At 35.8% G+C, this 21,314-nt stretch overlaps 1 protein-coding gene across 2 annotated transcripts in view; it reads left to right on the forward strand.

The window, feature by feature from the left end:
- The first annotated feature begins 1,393 nt into the window (after window positions 1-1,393).
- The window catches only part of ABCD2 (ATP binding cassette subfamily D member 2), a 62,613-nt gene continuing 42,692 nt past the window's right edge, over window positions 1,394-21,314 (forward strand). Inside the window, exons 1-4 of one of the 2 annotated variants that reach the window (XM_076007474.1) lie at window positions 1,394-3,042; window positions 4,684-4,864; window positions 16,820-16,941; window positions 20,232-20,400. In XM_076007474.1, coding sequence (XP_075863589.1) covers window positions 2,101-3,042; window positions 4,684-4,864; window positions 16,820-16,941; window positions 20,232-20,400 — 1,414 coding nt within the window. In that variant the 5' untranslated portion in view covers window positions 1,394-2,100. The remainder of the gene's footprint in view (window positions 3,043-4,683; window positions 4,865-16,819; window positions 16,942-20,231; window positions 20,401-21,314) is intronic. The other variant, XM_012782433.3, reaches the window with a different exon arrangement.

Here is a 21,314-nt window from a genome sequence, read left to right on the forward strand (position 1 = left end):
CAAAGTAGGAAGATTGCTTGAGGCTAGGAGTTGGAGACCAGCCTGAACAACATAGCAAGACCCTGTCTCTACAAAAAAATTTACAAAAATTAGCTGGGAATGGGGGCATACACCTGTGCATACCTGTAGTCCTAGTTACTGCTACTCAGGAGACTGAGCCAGTAGGATTGCTTGAGCCCAGGAGTTTGAAGTTGTGTGAGCTATGAACCCACCACTAGTGGCACTGTAGCCTGTGGCCTCAGAGGGAGACCTTGTCTTAAAAAGAAAAAACCAAACCAAAACAAACAAACAAAAACCCACCAAAACCAAAAACCAACAATAAGCCTTGCCTAAATGCCCTTCACATTTTTTTTTTGAATATGCAAAATTTCACTTGCCTGTTGAACAGTTTAAATCCTCCACTAGGCATGTGAAGACATTTTTTTTAACATTCTTGGTTTTTATCAAACAAACAAAATGAAAATAGGAAGTAGCTGTAAGGTTTTCCCCTGGTGGCGAAAAGAAAAGAGACACAGAAAGAGAAAGAGTGTGTGGGGGGGCAAACCACGTGGCTTTATTATACACTCGTGGAGGAGGTTCTGGGGCCCCAAGAGCAGGCCGGAAGTTCCCGCAGTTTGAAGGGGCTGAGGCCTTTTATATCCTTTGGGCCTGGCTAGGGACTTTTGGCGGGAAGAGCTGGGGATTTTAGGAGGGGCTGGAGGTATTTGTGGAATCCAAGAGCCAAAACATTCTTATCTAGGTGGACATCTGAGTGTGGATCCTCTCAGCAGGGCCTGGCAGTTTTGTCCTTGGCGGGTCTGGTCTCATGAGTCTTTTCTTTTTGATCCAGGGAAGGGAGGGGGCCGCCACCAGCCTTACAGTAGCCAGTAGATTAAATCTAAACAAAACAAACAAAACAAAAACTTATAAAAGACAAAGAATTCTTCAAGTAAGGTCCTAGAGAAGCTATTTCCATCGTCCAAATCCAGTTAAATTCCCCAATGGCTAAACTTTGATTATAGGGTTTCACACCTCCAGGGAAAAACTACCTAACACCTAGTAGTAGAAATGAAACATTGCTCTTGTTTCTTTAATTCGCCTTGTAAATAAATGAGTGCATCAGATCTCCATTGCTAAAAATAATAGGTACAGGGCTGGAAGACTCTTATTATAAGGACAAGAAAAGTGGGGATGGAGTGTAAAAAGGGAAAAGGGCTAGAGATATAGAATTATTTTCTGTAGTACAGGCGACTGTTTTCCTTCTTTTTTTTTTTTTTTTAACAAGGAATACCCTCAATTACAACTTATCTGATAGGTTCTGGGAACCCTATGTGAAATCATAGATTAAAAAAAAAAAGCGCAAGGGTGGCAAGTGGTCACCAACAGACAGATCCAACTGTTTCTACTAAAGTGTTTCTATTTGATACTTTGCTTTCTCCAAAGCCTCTCCCACACGTCACTTTCTTCCCTGACCCCTTTCAGATTCACTCCACACCCCTTTCATATTCATTTTATGTTGATCCTCTTGTCCCTTCTCCCTCATTTCCCTGCTTCTTTCTCTTCGTGGCGTTAAGGCTCTTGGAAATCTTCCTTTCTGCTTGCTCGTCCCCTTGTGGCATCTGCGAAAACCTCAGAGAAGTGATGTATATCCTGAAACTTCTGCGGGTTTCTAAGTGACGCTGAGCATGCTCAGTAGCTAGAGCAGGTTTTGTTCGCCAGCAGCTGGCCTGATTCGACCTCTCCAAAAATAGACATTTAACTCTCTGAACTCCTGTTTAAGGATGTAACTCGTTTTGCTCTCTCCTCGTTTTCAAGGTTCAAAGGGAAGCAGCGAGGATTCCAAGGTCCCACCGCCCTCGCAGCCAATGACGGCCGTGGGAGGGAGGAGCTTGGTGCAGCTCGGGCTTCCGAGGGTTTCATCCCCAGCAGATGCAGCGGAGTCTGAGCTCTGCTGCATCTGTCACAGCAGAACAAAATAACAAAACAAAACAAAACAGTAGAAGAGAAACGCTGCAGACGATGGAACGCTGTAGGACTTTCTGAAACATTTGCTGGGGATTTCTGTGGAGCATGCTCTTTTAAAGCGAATTCTTTTTGGAGCCTATTTGTGTGACTGGGAAAATGACACATATGCTAAATGCAGCAGCTGATCGAGTGAAATGGACCCGATCGAGTGCTGCTAAGAGGGCTGCCTGCCTGGTGGCTGCGGCATATGCTCTGAAAACCCTCTATCCCGTCATTGGCAAGCGTTTAAAGCAATCTGGGGACGGGAAGAAAAGAGAAGCGCTTGCTTGTCCTGCTGCAGAGAACAGAGAAATACTGCATTGCACCGAGACCATTTGTAAAAAACCATCGCCTGGAGTGAATGCAGATTTTTTCAAACAGCTACTAGAACTTCGGAAAATTCTCTTTCCAAAACTTGTGACCACTGAAACAGGGTGGCTCTGCCTGCACTCGGTGGCTCTAATCTCAAGAACCTTTCTGTCTATTTATGTAGCTGGTCTGGATGGAAAAATTGTGAAAAGCATTGTGGAAAAGAAGCCTCGGACTTTCATCATCAAATTAATCAAGTGGCTTATGATAGCTATCCCCGCTACCTTCGTCAACAGTGCGATAAGGTACCTGGAGTGCAAATTGGCTTTGGCCTTCAGAACTCGCCTAGTAGACCATGCCTATGAAACCTATTTTACAAATCAGACTTATTATAAAGTGATCAATATGGATGGGAGGCTGGCAAACCCTGACCAGTCTCTTACTGAGGATATTATGATGTTCTCCCAATCTGTGGCTCACTTGTATTCTAATCTTACCAAACCTATTTTAGATGTAATCCTGACTTCCTACACACTCATCCAAACTGCTACATCCAGAGGAGCAAGCCCAATTGGACCCACCCTGCTAGCAGGACTAGTGGTGTATGCCACTGCTAAGGTGTTGAAAGCCTGCTCTCCCAGATTTGGCAAATTGGTTGCTGAAGAAGCTCATAGAAAAGGCTATTTGCGGTATGTGCACTCCAGAATTATAGCCAATGTGGAAGAAATTGCCTTTTACAGAGGACATAAGGTAAGACAGAAATTAAGGTGATGAGTGAAATGTGAGACTGTTCAAGCTGTCACTGCAGTGCTAGATACCATCTGTTGTACTGTTCATGGACCCACTTCTTTAGCATCTTAGGTTCCTCTGACATCTAAACCTGTATTAAAATATATGCTTCATTACGCATTATAATCACAAGCTGTTAAAGAATTGTAGAGTGCAAACTTTTCTAAAGTTTCATGAGAATAAAATTGTCAGCACTCTAAAAGAGAGTCTACTGAGACTCAGTTTCTCAAATGTGCTCATTATCACTCAAGCATTTTCTTAAAACGTAAATCCTAACTTGGTAGGTGGTCTTAGAGCAGTGAAGATAATATATATTTAGAAACTAAGAGTAAACACATTTCTATTGAGATGGAAAATTTGGGACAGTATTCTTTGTTGTTGTTACTCCCTTGTTGTTCAAGAGAAAAACAAAACCCACGCTTTCATATGGAAGACAACTTTGACCATTTTTTTTTGCATGTCTGATCCACAGGAGTGTCTTCAGCTCTAAGAAGCACCAGAGTGTCTCAGGAAATGATACTTCCACTACTCTTAGCTCATGGTCAGCACCATATTTTGGCACAAATAAAAAGAGGCAGTGAAGTTAAATTTTGTCTAACTTTGAAGGAAAAGCTGAGGTTAGAGGGGAAATGAGGAGGACAAAGGAATTCAAGAATATTATTTTTAAATATTCAAGATTTTCAATGTTAATCAGGTCCCTAAAACAATTACCCCAATTGTGTATACTCACAGTGCATGGAAGTAACTTCAGAATATGAAACACAGCAGAAATTTTGAAAATGATGTATCTGAAATCTTAATAAAAATGACTTGGCAAATGAAATAATAAATTATTCTGATGTTGAAGATGGCATTTTAATCATTAAGCAGAATTATTGAATTTTTAAAGCATCAGTAATTATCAGAGTTTTTTATAGCAGTATCAACCTGAAGAAGAAAATTTACAGCACATTTAGGACTTCTACTACCACTTGAAAATTGGTATCATATGTTATATTAATCATTTTGATTTGTCATTCTCCTTGAATCATTGAACTCAATGATGTTAATTATACTGTGCTTAGGCTTCTTGCATAAAATACAGTAAATTGAGTCAGTTCAAAAGTGGGGTCTACTTATATAAATGTTTGTCATATGTCTATTTTCAGATATTTTAGTGTGATCAAAAAGGATAAGGCTCTAACATTGTTTATTCATGTCAAATTGAATATCATTTATTTATTTATTTTTTTTCTTTTTTTTTTTTTTATTTTTCCTTTTCCATGAGTTCTAATGTTCAATGAATATCATTTAATTCTAATATCTTACTATACATATAATTTTCAAATCGTAATTATAAATTACTTACATGTATTTTATACCTGCCATTATATTCACTGGGTAGCATAAGTTTTTTTTAAATAATGCAAGCATGACCAAAACAAAATAATGACTAATACTTATATTAAGCTGAGTTTATTGGTTGTTAAGACTCATAGATGATGCTATATCAAGTAAAACAAAATACTGTGTACATATCTTTAAAGAAAGTCTTCAAGCACATGCAGTATTTATTTTTATGGCTCATGCTGGGTTAATTCTTATTGCTTCTTCCTTCTATAGGTAGAAATGAAGCAACTCCAGAAAAGTTACAAAGCTTTAGCAGATCAGATGAACCTCATTTTGTCCAAACGTTTGTGGTACATCATGATAGAGCAGTTCTTGATGAAGTATGTTTGGAGCAGCAGCGGACTAATTATGGTGGCTATACCTATTATCACTGCAACTGGCTTTGCAGATGGTGGTAATGATATTTACGCTTAATCTCAAGTATATGTTTAACATTATTTCTCTTGAAGGTGCCATTGCTGGTTTTATGTGCGTGAAACTGAGTACATAGCCATTATTCTATAATTATTAATGGTCAGAAACAATGGCAGGCTTTGCAATGTCCAGTAATAAGACCAGCAGTAAGAAGGAGACGAGTGGCTCAAAAGACCTTTCTAGTGCTGAGATATTTCAGAGATCTCTGATGCAGTGTTTCTAAGAGTTGATCTTGAGCAATTTAAATTATACTGCCTAGTATATTGGTAGGATGATTCTCTAGTTTTCATTTAACCTCAAAACAAATTAATACCTTCAGAAAGAGTATAACAAAAGGTTTCCTCATATGTTCTAAATTTTAGTTCTGTACATTTCATACATTTAGTCTATAAATATTCTATAATATAATTGAATTTCCCCTGACTTTTTTTTTTTTTTGAGACAGAGTCTCACTTTGTTGTCCAGGCTAGAGTGAGTGCCGTGGCATCAGCCTAGCTCACAGCAACCTCAAACTCCTGGGCTTGAGTGATCCTTCTGCCTCAGCCTCCCGAGTAGCTGGGACTACAGGCATGTGCCACCATGCCCGGCTAATTTTTTATATATATATCAGTTGGCCAATTAATTTCTTTCTATTTCTAGTAGAGACGGGGTCTCGCTCTTGCTCAGGCTGGTTTTGAACTCCTGACCTTGAGCAATCCGCCCGCCTCGGCCTCCCAAGAGCTAGGATTACAGGCGTGAGCCACAGCGCCCGGCCTTTTTTTTTTTTTTTTTTTTTTGAGACAGAGTCTCACTTTGTTGCCCAGGCTAGAGTGAGTGCCGTGGCGTCAGCCTAGCTCACAGCAACCTCAATCTCCTGGGCTCAAGCAATCCTCCTGCCTCAGCCTCCTGAGTAGCTGGGACTACAGGCATGTGCCACCATGCCCGGCTAATTTTTTGTATATATATATTTTTTAGTTGGTCAATTAGTTTCTTTCTATTTTTAGTAGAGACGGCGTCTCGCTCAGGCTGGTTTCGAACTCCTGACCTTGAGCAATCCGCCCGCCTCGGCCTCCCAGAGTGCTAGGATTACAGGCGTTAGCCACCGCGCCCGGCCTCCCCTGACTTTTGATTTGAAAAGTTTGTTGACTACGTTAGGCCACCAGGTTGTTTCAGGGAGCCGCTAAAATGCCATGAAACAAGATCTCCCCTACTTGTGAGTACTACAGATAACTGTCTATGTAGCATGATTTGGTGGTGGTGCAGGGGTGGAGGTTGTTACACTGCAGCTATCAAAATCTATCCTATCACTGTCTCAACAGTTTTGACCACCATTTCTTATCCTTTGAAATAACTATGAAAGATAAGCGCAAGAAAGGCAATGTTAAAATGTATTTTTTTTCTTTTTATTTTATCATATTATGAGGGTACAAATATTGTTAGGGTTACATATATTGTCCCTGCCATTCCTCCTCCCCACCTGCCCAACGCCATGCCAGAACATCAAGCGTGTCCAACCCCCAGGTGGTGTGCACCGCACCTGTTTTGTATGGGAGTTTGGATCTTAATTGGTTGGAACGGATGGGAATTAATTGAAGAAGCAGTATTTTCTGCTCTTCTCCCAAAATAAAACATTTTATTCTCTCTCTCTTTAAAAATCACTTGACCAAAATTGACTTTGATATTGAAGGAGCTAGACAAAAGCATGGGCTTTGTAGAGAGACAGAGATTTATTTGTTCCACTCTTGGCTCCCCCTCTTCCTACCTGGATCCTCTTAGTCATATTAATTACACTTTCTAACCCTCAGTTTTCTCATCTGTAAAATAAGACTCAGAAAGGCTAACTTCAGAAGGTTGTTGTGAGGCTTTAATAAAATAAAGTTTATAAAGTAAAAAACATGTTGTACTTGATATATGGTGACCTCCATTACCTGGAAAACAAAAGGCAACACAAAAAATATTGTAACAGAATTTACACTGTTTTACGGTTATTTTGGTGTAGAATTAAGGATTAATAGTTATTCGTTTGAAATGATATAATAAAAAAGTAAAAATTTACAATAGGATTTAATGTTTCAAAACAGTGCTTTAATGCTTTAGCCAATTCTTACAAAAACATTTTGTTTAATTTGAGTCATTATTAACCTAAAAATGTTCATTTTAGTAAATTTGTATTTTTCAGTCCTTCTTTGTGTTAAGTGCTGTACATATATCAATTATACTCTACAACTGAACTATCTAATAGATTATATATCTAGACCACAGAAAAATTTGAATTTAATCTGGTTAAATGTTTCAAAATGTACCTTAAAAAGTGTCATTAAAAAGTTTATATTACAAAAGCCATAGTTAGTAATAGTATTTTGGGCATAATTCTTTAATAATGAAATAAACTACTTTTTAAAAACAGTATTAGATTTTAAAAAAATTTAAAAAACCTATGGCTTTAAGATTAGTTTTACTAAAAGAATTGTCAAAGTTATCAGATAGTTATTAAAAGTTATTCATTAAAATAACAATATTCATTAAAATTTTTCTTATATAATGTGTATTAGAGACAACTCCAATGACAAGATTATGGTGTAGTTCTGTTAGTGCTTGGATGCACTGGTCTTATTAGAAAACCCTGGAGTATTCAACATAAAACAGAGAAAATGCAACTATTAATGGTGACAAATGAACCCCACAGAGACCAGTAAGAAGTAAACAATGTATGCAATGAATCTAACAAGCTTTCTTAACAAGATGTAATAAGATATTTAAAAATAATTCCTAAAAATCCTGAAAATACCATATTAAATTAAAGAAACATTAAAATTTTAGATTGAAATTATAATAATCACAATGATACAAGTGAAACAAATATTTCTTAAAGATTTTCTCAAAATAAAATTTTTATACAGAAAAAAGTAATATAAGATTTTCATAGAAGAAAAAAATGAATGCATATGACAGAACATTATTTGAGAGTGTGCTTCAAAATCGGCACTATCCAAGGTCACTGTATGTTTGTATGTATATATATATTTATGTATTTACTAAATATATTTGACATACAATGGTTTAACACATGAAAATACTAAGTTATTTTACTAAAACAAAATAATTTATTTTTCTTTACATAATGATACACTTTTGAGGTTTTAGGTCTTGGAATTGTATAACATATATTCTAATCTTTTTTTTTTTTTTTTAACTGCCGATTTCTCAACTGATATATTCTAATCTTTAATCTGAATTTACATTTATGCTTTTAATTGTTATGTTAGAGATGAATTAAGTGCATGATACGTTAAGGCAAAGAGGGGTAGAAAAAATAGGTGAGTGAGAGAGGAATAGCAAAGAGAAAAGAGAAAAAAGTGGGATAAGGGAGGAACAAAAGAAGATAGAATAAAGAAAGAAGCAGACCACTGTTGAAATCTTGGCTCTGCTATTTAATACTTATTCATCCTTGGGAAGGTTACATATACTTCACATGCTTCAGCTTTTGTATCTTAACTACAGGGGTAACTGTATATATCTTTCAAAATTTGTATGAAATTACACATATTGTACTTAATGTGAGATTTGAAATAGTCCTTGGCAAGTAGTAAAAACTTAAGTGGAAGCAATTATTAATATTTATTATTTTCTTACCCTGCGGGCTCCTGAGTCAGATTGCCTGGGAACAAATGCTGGCTCTTTTGTTTACTAGGCTGTGACTTTGAGCAAATCATGTAACTTTTTTTTCTCTTCAATTTCTTCATTTCCAATATGGGAGAAATTATAGCAGGTTTGTTGCTAGAATTAAATTTTACGTGTGTAAAACTTAGAACAGTGTTTGGCTCCTAGATATTCGAAAGATGTTTGCTGACATGATTATTGTTATAGTTTAAAGGGGCAAGAGGTTTGAAAGTGATGAGGAAGTCAGAGGTGAAAATGTAGATAGGAGGAAGAAATTGCATAATTTTTGTCAGAAGGGAAAAGAAAAATAGTTCTGTAATAATTTTCTGTACCATTCACCTACAGCTTTGAGTGAAATCTTATAGTTAGGGCAGAATTATTTGTATACAAGTTCACAGTATAAAATTGCACGTAGAATATGCCGTTTTCATATCGGAAGAGGAGCTTACAGGTCCTCTGGTCTAGAGCCCCAGCTTTGCCTAAGGTCACACAGGTAGTGGAAGCCTAAGGATGGGCAACATTATGTAACTCTTGATGCATTGCTTTTTTCCACTGCACTGTGCTATCATGCTGCCTCCATGCTAGCTACCTTGGAACTTACCCTATAAGATGCTTTAGTGAGTTTGAAACCAGGCAATCATGGGACCAAATGGTTGAAAAAGAAGCATTAAAGTAGTTAATTATGTATCGTTTCTATTATTTTATTTTTAAAGGATATTACCCCTTTGTTTGTAGTAAGAGAAAGACTGAAATTACATGAAGAAAATAGTTACCTGAGAGCTATCATCTTGATCCTTTAATATTAGTAGGCTACCTTTCTTCTCTTTGAATCAATAGCAGTTCTGAGCAAGGCCAGAGAAAACGACGCATGGGTCCTTTCTGACATACCTTATCACAGACACCTAACAGGCAGAGAAGAGAGCATCTAAGCTACTAGCACTGCCAATAATGTCCACGTGTTTGTGATCTGTGAGTGTGAAGTGGCACTTCAGAAGTACCAACTAGGAGACAATCCTCTCAGCAGTGGAACTAAACCCTGCCTGCACCCTAGGACCATGTGCGATATTTTTATTCCTAAAATGTACTTCCAACAAGATTATATCCATAGCTCCTGCTGCATAATATCTCATATATATAATATTTCAACAATGCTAAATTACTGAAATATCATGTTATATTGTTGTGGGTCTATTTGGATATAATTACACTCCTGTTCATCAATTAACAAGCAGTAATTATTGATACATATCAAAAGCATACTTTTTTTTTTAAAAGATGAGGTCTCGCTCTGTCTCCCATACTGGAGTGCTGTGGCACAATCATAGCTCACTGTAACCTCAAAGTCTTGGGCTTAAGGGATCCTCCCACTTCAGCCTTCTGAGTAGCTGGGACTATAGGTGTGTGTCACCATACCCAGCTAAGTTTTTTGTTTTTTGTAGAGATGGGGGTCTTGCTATGTTGTCCAGGCTGATATTGAATTCCTGGCCTCAAGCAATCCTCCTGCCTTAGCCTCCCAAAGTGCTGGGAGGCTAGCCACAGCGCCCAGCCCAAAGCCATACTTTTAAAATTCTATTTAGGCTGGGCGCGGTGGCTCACGCCTGTAATCCTAGCACTCTGGGAGGCCGAGGCGGGCGGATTGCTCGAGATCAGGAGTTCGAAACCAGCCTGAGCAAGAGCAAGACCCCGTCTCTACTATAAATAGAAAGAAATTAATTGGCCAACTAATATATATATATATATAAAAATTAGCTGGGCATGGTGGCACATGCCTGTAGTCCCAGCTACTCAGGAGGCTGAGGCAGAAGGATTACTTGAGCCCAGGAGTTTGAGGTTGCTGTGAGCTAGGCTGACGCCACGGCACTCACTATAGCCTGGGCAACAAGCGAGACTCTGTCTCAAAAAATAAAATAAAATAAAATAATAAAAAAAAATAAAGTTCTATTTAGTTATGCATATTAATGGCTATAAGTTTGTAAGGTACAACATATATGCTAACAAAGACACAATCATTAGTGTACCATTCAATGAATTATCACAAAGTGAGCACATACATGTAATCACCACCCAGAAGAAATAGAACCTTCCCATACCATACCCCAGAAACTCCCATGAACCTACTTAGTCTTATCCTCCACCCCTATGTCCCCTCAGCCATAGCAAAGGTAATCATTATATCAACCCTCTAGTCATTGATTAGTATTTGCTGGGTTTTGAACATTATGTAAATAGTATTATACAATACATACTCTCTTGTGACTGGCTTCATTCACTCAGCATTATGTTTATGAGCCTCATAAACATATAAAAATTAATGTAGCAACGAAAATGAATGAACTACAGTTATTTATACAGTTATTTTAAACTATAGTTCATTCATTTCATTTCTATATAGGATCCCATTGTATAACTATACCACTTTATCCATTCTGTTGTTAGTAGACATTTATTTATTTATTTATTTATTTATTTATTTTTGAGACAGAGTCTTACTTTGTTGCCCAGGCTAGAGTGAGTGCCATGGTGTCAGTCTAGCTCACAGCAACCTCAATCTCCTGGGCTCAAGCGATCCTGCTGCCTCAGCCTCCCCAGTAGCTGGGACTACAGGCATGTGCCACCATGCCTGGCTAATTTTTTTCTATATATATTAGTTGGCCAATTAATTTCTTTCTATTTATAGTAGAGATGGGGTCTCGCTCTTGCTCAGGCTGGTTTCGAACTCCTGACCTCGAGCAATCCGCCCACCTCGGCCTCCCAGAGTGCTAGGATTACAGGCGTGAGCCACCGCGCCTGGCCCAATAGTTTTCTCTGTGGCCAGTGTCCTGTTTAAGAAATATTTACCTAACCCAAGATAATGAAGATATTCTCCTATTTTATCTTCTAGAAATTTCACTGGTTTCACTTAACATTAAGATCTTCAATCCACTTAGAATTGATGGATTATGTGTGGTATGAGATAGGTTCAGGTCATGTTTTTGCTGAGACTTGTCAAGATGACAAAATTTAATATAATGAAGATAAATAAACTCAGATTATAAGTTAAGAAAAGTACAGAGGAATTAGGTTACTTTTTTATTTTAAAAAAATTAGTATACTTTATTTCTTTAGAGCAATTTTAGGTTTACAAAAAATTGATCAGAAAGTGCAGAGTTCCTAAATACTCTCTCTCCCTGTAATTTTCCTTATTATTTATATCTTGTATTAGGGTGGAACAATGGTTACAACTGAGATACTAATATTTATACATTATTGACTAAACTTCATAATTTACATTATGGTTCACTCTTCATGTTGCACAGTTCAAAGGGCATGATAAATTTATAATAATATAACTTTAGTTTTAAAACTTCTTTCTCACCTTTTCAGTGAAATAGCAAGAGATGTGAGCAATTTTCAGTATGATATACTGAATTATACTTATTACTAATAAGTATAATTATTAGTAATTATAGTAGTAATAAGTAATAGTAATAGTAATAATAGTAATAAGTATAATAGTAATAATAAGTATAAGTATTATACTAATAAGTATAATAGTAATAAGTAATAATATACTTATTACTATTAGAGCAGTAGCAGTAAAACAAATAGGTATAATGTTAAATATTAAATCCTTAAATGAAGAACTTTTAACATAAATAGTTAAAATATTTGGTGAGAAAATAAAATGTGTTGACCTATGCTACAAACTCATTAGTATTTTAGGTCATGGATTTATATGTCTTGACACTAAGGAATCTGGCCTTGTCATAGAGGTCAGGCAGTTGGCTGCTGTGTGTATGACAAAATACTGCTGGCAGGGCTCTCACAGTACCTGCCAAAGAACAACCAGTAGAATAAAAGTCACATGAAATCTGCAGGAAACTATTTGTTATTTTATTGCTAAAAACATGAAGAAAACCCAATAAGCATTAATCTGCCAAAGCAACATGGAAATTACCATGCCATATAAAACACTGGTCCATCTGTGCATGTATTTTTTCTTAACAGAGGCTATCAATGAAAACTATCATTCAAATCCTTTTTAACCCAAATTCATAAATCCCATAATTATTTTAGATTGTCAGCCAGATTTTCTGTGAACCAAAGCTATTCTTAGTGTTTTAGCTGATATAACAACTCACTATTTTAGCGCACTTTCTTTTGTGACTATCTAAATTTTATCACACATTTAAATGTCTTTAAGAATATCTACATTCTGTTCCTGGTTTCTTTTTTTTAGTTTCAGATTATTATGGGGGTACAAAGGTTTTGGTAACATACATGGATTGCTTTTGCATTGCTTGAGTCGAAGTTAAAAGTGTGCCCATCACTCAGATAGTGTACATTGGGTGATTCTGTTAGGTATGATTTCACCCATCCCCTCTTCCCCACTTCCACCTGCATGATTTCTGTTGAGTTTTACTTCTGTCTGTGCATATGAGTGCTGATCGGTTAGCTCCGATTTATTAGAGAGTACATGCAGTGTTTGTTTTTCATTCTTGAGATACTTCGCTTGGGAGAATGATCTCCAGTTCCATTCAGATTATTGCAAAGGTATTAATTCATTTTTTATGGCTGAGTAGCACTCTGTGGTATACATACACCAATTAATCCATTCATGAACTGATGGGCATTTGGGTTGATTCCATGTCTTTGAGATTGCGAATTGTGCTGCAATAAACATTCTAGTACAAGTGGTTTTTTTTGATAAAATTACTTTTTCCTTTGGATAAATACCTGGTAGTGGGATTGCTGGATCAAATGGTAGATCTAATTTTAGATCTTTGGGGAATCTCCATACTATTTTCCATAGAGGTTACACTAGTTTGCAATCCCACCAACAGTGTATAAGTGTTCCTTTCTCTCCAAATCCTTGCCAGCATCTATTGTTTTTGGACTATTTGATAAAAGCCATTCTCACTTGGGTTAGTTAATATATCATTGTGGTTTTAATTTGCATTTCTCTGATAATTAGTGACATTGGCCATTCAACTATCTTCATTTGGAAAGCTTCTATTCATGTCTTTTGAACATTTTTTAATGGGATTGTTTGGTTTTTTTCTTGCTGATTTGCTTGAGTTCTTTGTATATTCCAGTTATTAGCCCTTTATTGGATGTATAGCATGTGAATATTTTCTCCCATTCTGTAGGTTGTCCATTTGCACTGTTGATTGTTTTCTTGGCTGTGCAGAAGCTTTTTAATTTGATCAGGTCCCATTTATTTATTTTTGCTGTTTCTGTGATTGCCCTTGGGGTCTTCTTCATAAATTCTTTGCCTAGGCCAATATCTAGAAGAGTGTTTCCAACATTTTCTTCTAGAATACTTATGGTTTCATGTTTCACAACCAAATTTTATTAGACCTACAAAGAAGAATCGGTACCCATACTGCAAAAATTAACATTGAGAAGGAAGGAATTCACCCCAACTAATTCTATGAAGCTAGCATAACCTTGATACCAAAGCCAGGAAAGGACACAACAAAAAATAGGAGATACAGACCAATATTCCTTATGAATATAGATGCAAAAATCCTCAAATTGAATTGAGCAGCACATCAAAAAAAATAATCCACCACAACCAAGTGGGCTTCATCCTAGGAATGAAAGGATGGTTGGACACATGTAAATCCACAAATGGGATTCACCGCAAAAACAAAGCTCATATGGTCATCTCAATAGATGCAGAAAAAGCATTCAACAAAATTCAGCACACTTTTATAGAAATTCTTAACAAAATAGGCATAGATGGAACACATCTCAGAGTTATAAAAGGCATATATATATTATGTATATATATATGACATATATGTCATATATATATATGACAAATCCACAGCCAACATCATACTGAATGGAGAAAAGTTGAAAGCATTTCTACATTCAGAACTGGAACAAGACAAGATACCCACTGTTAACACTTCTATTAAACATAGTGCTGGAAGTCCTAGCCAGAACAATCAGGCAAGAGAAGGAAATTAAGGCATCCAAATGGGAAACAGGAGGTCCAACTATTATTCTTTGTTGATGATATAATCTTTTATCTGGAAAACCCAAAGATTCCACTAAGAGACTCCTGGAATGGATAAATAGATTCAGCAAAGTCTCGGGTTACAAAATCAATGCACACAAATCAATAGCATTCCTATATACCAAAAACAGTCAAGCTGAGAACCAAATCAGAGACTCAATACCTTTCACAATAGCAGCAAAGAAAATAAAATACCTAGGAATATATTTAACTAAGGAGGTGAACCTCTACAGGGAGAACTACAAAACACTGAGGAAGGAAATAGTAGTGGACATAAACATATGGAAAACCATCCCATACTCATGCATCAGTAGAATGAACATTTTAAAATGTCCATACTAACCAAAGTGATTTACAGATTCAGTGCAATCCCCATCAAAATACCAATGTCATTTTTCACAGATCTAGAAAAACTAATTCTGAGTTTCATTTGGAACCAGAAAAGAGCCCAAATAGCCAAAGCAACCTTAAGAAAATGGAACAAATCTGGAGAGTGTTTAACCAGACTTTATACTACAAGGCGGATCACTCAAGGTCAGGAGTTTAAGACCAGCCTGAGCAAGAGTGAGACCCTGTCTCTACTAAAAATAGAAATTAATTGGCCAACTAAAAAATATATAGAAAAAATTAGCCGGGCGTGTGGTGCATGCCTGTAGTCCCAGTTACTCAGGAGGCTGAGGCAGAGGATCGCTCGAGCCAAGGAGTTTGAGGTTGTTGTGAGCTAGGCTGACGCCATGGCACTCTAGCCCAGGCAACAGAGTGAGACTTTGTCTAAAAAAAGAAAAGAAAAAGAAAATCACAAGTATCCCTGTATGTCCCACAGTATCTTGACTAATTTCTTGCACATCTAGATATCCAGGTATTCAGTAAATATCTGCTGGGTGAATTTTAGCCTATATTGTGCATGGATCCCTTTCAAAATCAGCTAAGCTGTCTATGAACAAGTAAAGATTTTAAATCTCTGGTAATTATAGCCAGGTATAAATTATATATTTCCATTATTATAGGTGGAAAACCTTTAAGATAAATTAGAGAGAAATATATCAAAATGGGCCCATGGATATCCATATTATTGCTAATCTCTTCATTAATTTACATCTAATTTGGGGTTTTGAAGATAATCTATATAAGGACCAAGTACAGAATCAAATTGATGAGAAGAATAAAGCAACAACCTGAAGAAGATAATTGTAAAGAATAAGACTAAAATTGAGTAGCTATTCAATAATACCAATAATAACTAGAGAAAAAAATGACTGCTGACATTTAAAGCTCCTACTGTGGTTCATGTATCGGACTAATAATTCATTTGATTTTCACCTTTAACCCTTATAACCATAAGAGCTAGGGTTGTTTGAGATAGTATAGTACTGTTACGTTCCTCATCTTACAAATGAGAAAATAGGTGTAAAGAGGATAAGTCTCTTGCCCTCCTCATCTTACTACTTACCCATAAATAGTAAAACCTGGATTCAAATCTGTCTGACTCCTAACTCTTAACCACAATTCTGCATTGACAGTATTTTAGCATGTTCATCCATCCATTTGTCCATCCATTCATTCATCCATTCAATACACATTAAGGAGTTCTGTGTGCTAGACACTATGCTGAATACTAGAAATAAAGAATAAAGCACACAGTATTGACCCTCAAGGAAATTATAGTCCACTGAAAGAGTCAGATAAGGATTTTCAGGAAAACTTATCCCACAGAGTTAACTCTTAAAGAAGGAGAAAGAAGCAAAAAAAGGAAGGGAAATATATTAAAGTCAGAAGAAATTACGTATATAAATACCAGAGGATTAATAGTGTACGGCATATGTAGGGAGCAGCTGGACCATAGTAGAGTGAAGAATGGTTGAGAAAGGTAGAAAAAGGCTAGATTATGAGGATCAGCTAATTTGCATTTCCATTAAAGAAACCATACCATAAATATTTGCTTATATTCAGGGTGATAGTATTTATTGCCCAAATTGGTAGTATTTTTTGCTCCCTCCTAAGTGCAGGGAGTTGGATATGGAAAGGGTTGAAAGAATGGCAAATGAAAATGGTCTTAGTTCCTATAGATTTAGTTGTCTTAGCTCTCCTTTTAGAAAAATAACAAAACAAAAGGAAGCTTTAAACAAAATCTGGTACAAATACTTTATTTTTAATAATTCACTGTATTTCTAGAAAATTACTGATACTACTGAAAAATTAATATGTGATTGTTTTAGCCACAATTTAGTTGTATAAAATAAAACATTTTATTACTTGAAAAAATTCAAAGGTTTTGTAATTTGCTTTTAGATCTAGAGGATGGCCAAAAACAAGCTATGGTTAGTGAACGGACAGAAGCCTTTACCACCGCTCGAAATTTACTGGCCTCAGGAGCTGATGCTATTGAAAGGATTATGTCTTCATACAAAGAGGTACTTGAATTTTTCTTTTTCTTTTTTTCAGAGACTAGGTCTCACTCTGTCGCCCAAGGTGGAACTTCTGGGCTTAAGCGATTTTCTCACCTCTGCTCAAGTGATTCTCGCATCTCTGCATTCTGAGTAGCTAGTACTACAGGCATGTAACACCATGCCCAGCTATTTTTTTGGTTGTTTTTGTTTTTTTGTAGAGATGATGTTTTGCTATATTGCCCAGTCTGGTGTTGCATTTCTTGTTGTCAATTTAATGAAAATAAAATTTATGAGAGTCGAGCAAAATGTAAATTACCAGGTACATTTAGTATTTTAAAAACATATCTTTTCTCTCCACAAAATTGCTGAGTATAATCAAGATTAATGGCAGCAACTCCTAAGTGTAATGCTACTAATCCCCTTTCATTTTTACACTATCTATCGTTAATCCTCTTTTTCTATCTATAGTATGACATATTTGTTTTTAAATTTTAAAGAAACCCTCAGGTGTGCACTCTGGAGTCAGAGGGCCTAAATTTACATTCTTGCTCTGGAATTTACAAATTATGTGACCTTGGTCAAGTTCCTTAACCTGTCTGTGTCTCTGTTTCCTCATGTATAAAATGGGGATGATGGTAACACTGATTTTGTAGTGTTGTTGTGAGTTAATACATGTAGAATATTAAACACAGTACATATTAAACTCTCAATAAATATTAGCTAATAATGTTACTTATACATCTTGCAAACTTTTACCCATCCTTCATTGAAGTCTCACAACCACATATAAAACCTTTCTGCCATTCCACATTCTTCCCTGCAGAGTTTAGGTCTTCTTTCCTTGTTCATCGCTGTGTACATCTAGTGCTTTACCACATTATAATTGTCTATCTCCTGCACCAGACCCTGAGCTCCTTGAAAGCAGAACCTGTCTTATTCATCTTTACATGCCTAATATTCATTTTAATGCTTGGAATATTATATGTGGTTAATAAATGTTTGTTGAAAAAAATAGAATTAATAATAAGACCTGCAGATAAAAATCACTTAATTCCAATCAGATGTTATATAATGTTCCCATAAAAGTCATTCTCACTATTAATTATTCTTGAAGCTTTCATATAAATATAAATTGCCTGAGCATCATTATAAATTTAACTACCTATTAAGTCAGCCTTGAAGAAACTATATATAAAAGTTACAAATTTTATGATTTGCTGACAGAACTTTTGAGTCTGTAACAACTGATTTGTTGAATTGTTTCTCTTTTTAAGTAAAATCAGTTGATCAGGGCCATGTACCAAGCAACTCAATTTAAAAAAAGAAAATTCAAATAGTAATTTTGATAATTTGGAGACATAGTCTTTGGGATAGATTTTTCAAAGTAATAAATTACTTAATATTAAAATTATATAAGAAATCAAAATTTTGTTCATCTCACATTAGAATACTCTGCTGTCTAAATTACAGAAAGGATATCAATCAGTTTTTCTAGATTGTCTGCAACTCAAGAAATGATTGTATTTTGCTTTATTTTGCCTGAATTTGCTTTCAGTCATGGAATGTGCACTTCTAAAAAGTCTTATACTGCTGTGATAGCACATGAAAATGCCCACCATGCCTTCTCTGCCAGCTCTAGATGGACCAAGCTTCCTTTTTAGAGTTAGGGTTCTGGGCAAATTCCCTGTCTTGTACACTACTAACTCATTGCCTCCCACCTTTCTTGAATTGACTTCTGCTTTTGGTTTGGGAATTCTTTTTCTATGCAAATATTTATATTTGCTAAATTTTCTTTTGAATCCATATTTTTTTAATCTTTAGCTTTGTTTTTCTCTACTTGGGAATTCAAAGAGATTCTTATAGATAACATTTTAGAAATTATTCTTTAAATAGCTATAATATTAACATATGGTAATGAAATAATAGTGTAATTACTGATCTCTCACTCAGTAGAGACACGTGGTAGGGGGCTTTTAACAACAATACCTACTTATTTGCATTTGCTGTTTAAGTTTTGCACACACAAAAATCGTACACAAATGTCAGCATTGTTGTATTATTCTGTAATTTATTAAGAAACATTTATTAGTGACATGCTTTGCTTATTGGTACCAGTTCCTACTTTTGTGTATTCTTTTTCATTGAGCAAGATGGTCTTGATAAGAAGTGAGTCACCCTTCACCCTGACAACAAGCTGTTCTCTATTTTTTTTTTTGAGACAGAGTCTCACTTTGTTGCCCAGGATAGGGTGCGTGCCTTGGCATCAGCCTAGCTCACAGCAACCTCAATCTCCTGGGCTCAAGCCATCCTTCTGCCTCAGCCTCCCAAGTAGCTGGGACTACAGGCATGTGCCACCATGCCCGGCTAATTTTTTGTATATATATTTTTAGTTGGTCAATTAGTTTCTTTCTATTTTTAGTAGAGACAGGGTCTCGCTCAGGCTGGTTTTGAACTCCTGACCTCAAGCAATCCACCCGCCTCAGCCTCCCACAGGGCTAGGATTACAGGTGTGATGGGTGTTCTCTTAATAGAAAAACAGCAGAAGGTTAGTCCAAATTAGACAGCTGGCAGAATGAGAGCGAGGCACAATTCCATTGAGCCTTATGGACTAAAGCAGAGATTTATCTTATCTTGTAATCTTACCTGAAAAACAATAGTATATTTAATGTTTTTCTTTGGGCATATAAATCATGTTTGGCTTCAAAAGAAGCTGGATTGTGGGATTTGTACTGAAAAGGATTTGAAGCTTTTCACTGAATGCACTCTCTATAATGGTTTCCTGCAGCATGGGTATTTTCTCTGGCCAAACATAGGAATTTATGACAATCAGTTTGGCTCAGAAACATTCATTTCATAATAAGAAAAAAAAGATACTTTTCTTCTACTTCAAATGTTCTGCTTTAAATAGAAAAAAATATAACGAAGATTATAATTTCATTGAATGACCTTCAGCTTTTCACAAAATTTTTAATTTTCTGAAAATAAAATTTATTATTTAAACAGGCCGAATCAGAAATTTGACTGAAGAATTCTTAAGTCTCACTAGTACTCTTTATAGTTCATTTTGAACCCTGACTTGAATGAATAATTTTTATATTTTATAATTCCAGTCAAACTTACATTGAAATACTGCTGTATTGCTCTTTTGGTAACCTTTTTGCTGCCATTTGTTTTAGTTTTCAGATGCATTATCTATTTCTCATGTATAATAAAATAGTATCTTTAACATTAAATCAAGACGCATATATAATTACATATTTAGTTAAAAACTTGTCTCAGGTATATTAACTCTTTTATCTCCATGTTGATTTTAGATCACTGAATTAGCAGGCTATACTGCTCGAGTGTACAATATGTTTTGGGTCTTTGATGAAGTAAAAAGAGGCATTTATAAGAGAACTGCTGTCATTCAAGAGACTGAAAACCATAGTAAGAATGGAGTTAATGTAGAATTACCTCTTGCTGACACATTGGCAATCAAAGGTATGGACTCAAATGTTTTTATATTTTTTCCTTATGTAAGTATTTATCAATAGAACCAAAGTTTTTTAGGAGATAACAATTAATAATTACAAATAACTAATATTTAGATAACCAACATTATTTAAACAGCAATAATGTTTAATAATACTCCTAATACTAGTATCGCAATTTGAGGGATGGTGACTAACATAACCATTTAAAAAACGATTTTATGCTACTTTTATTTAGGACAACATTTTCAGAATAATTTTTGGAAACTGCACATGTGACAGAATGAATTGATGGCTTTTAAAGTTCAACTAACAAATGGAATTAGAACTAATGCTATGCTGTTCATTTCCCTATGTTTCTAAACTTCTTTGATTTTCAATATATATATATATATATATATATATTTTTTTTTTTTTTTTTTTTTTTTTGAGACAGAGTCTCACTTTGTTGCCCAGGCTAGAGTGAGTGCTGTGGCGTCAGCCTAGCTCACAGCAACCTCAAACTCCTGGGCTCAAGCAATCCTACTGCCTCAGCCTTCCAACTAGCTGGGACTACAGGCATGCGCCACCATGCCCAGCTAATTTTTTCTATATTTATTAGTTGGGCAATTAATTTCTTTCTATTTATAGTAGAGATGGGGTCTCGCTCTTGCTCAGGCTGGTTTCGAACTCCTGACCTTGAGCAATCCGCCCACCTCGGCCTTAACACTGCATTATTCCCTGTCTTAATTTCCTTTCTGCAGCACTGGTTTTTTTTTCTGCAGGAAAAGTTAATTTAGGGAAATAGAAATAGGTTTATAAAAAGTCTGACTGCGTTTTAACAGATTAAGTTTAGCTTTGCTATTGTAATGATGCTAGATTATTACAAAATAATGTTTCTCAGAAGTATTTTCCAAATAGATGTGCCAAAATATACAAATTAAA

This window comes from Microcebus murinus, chromosome 10 (assembly GCF_040939455.1).
Source record: "Microcebus murinus isolate Inina chromosome 10, M.murinus_Inina_mat1.0, whole genome shotgun sequence".
Lineage (NCBI taxonomy): Eukaryota > Metazoa > Chordata > Mammalia > Primates > Cheirogaleidae > Microcebus > Microcebus murinus.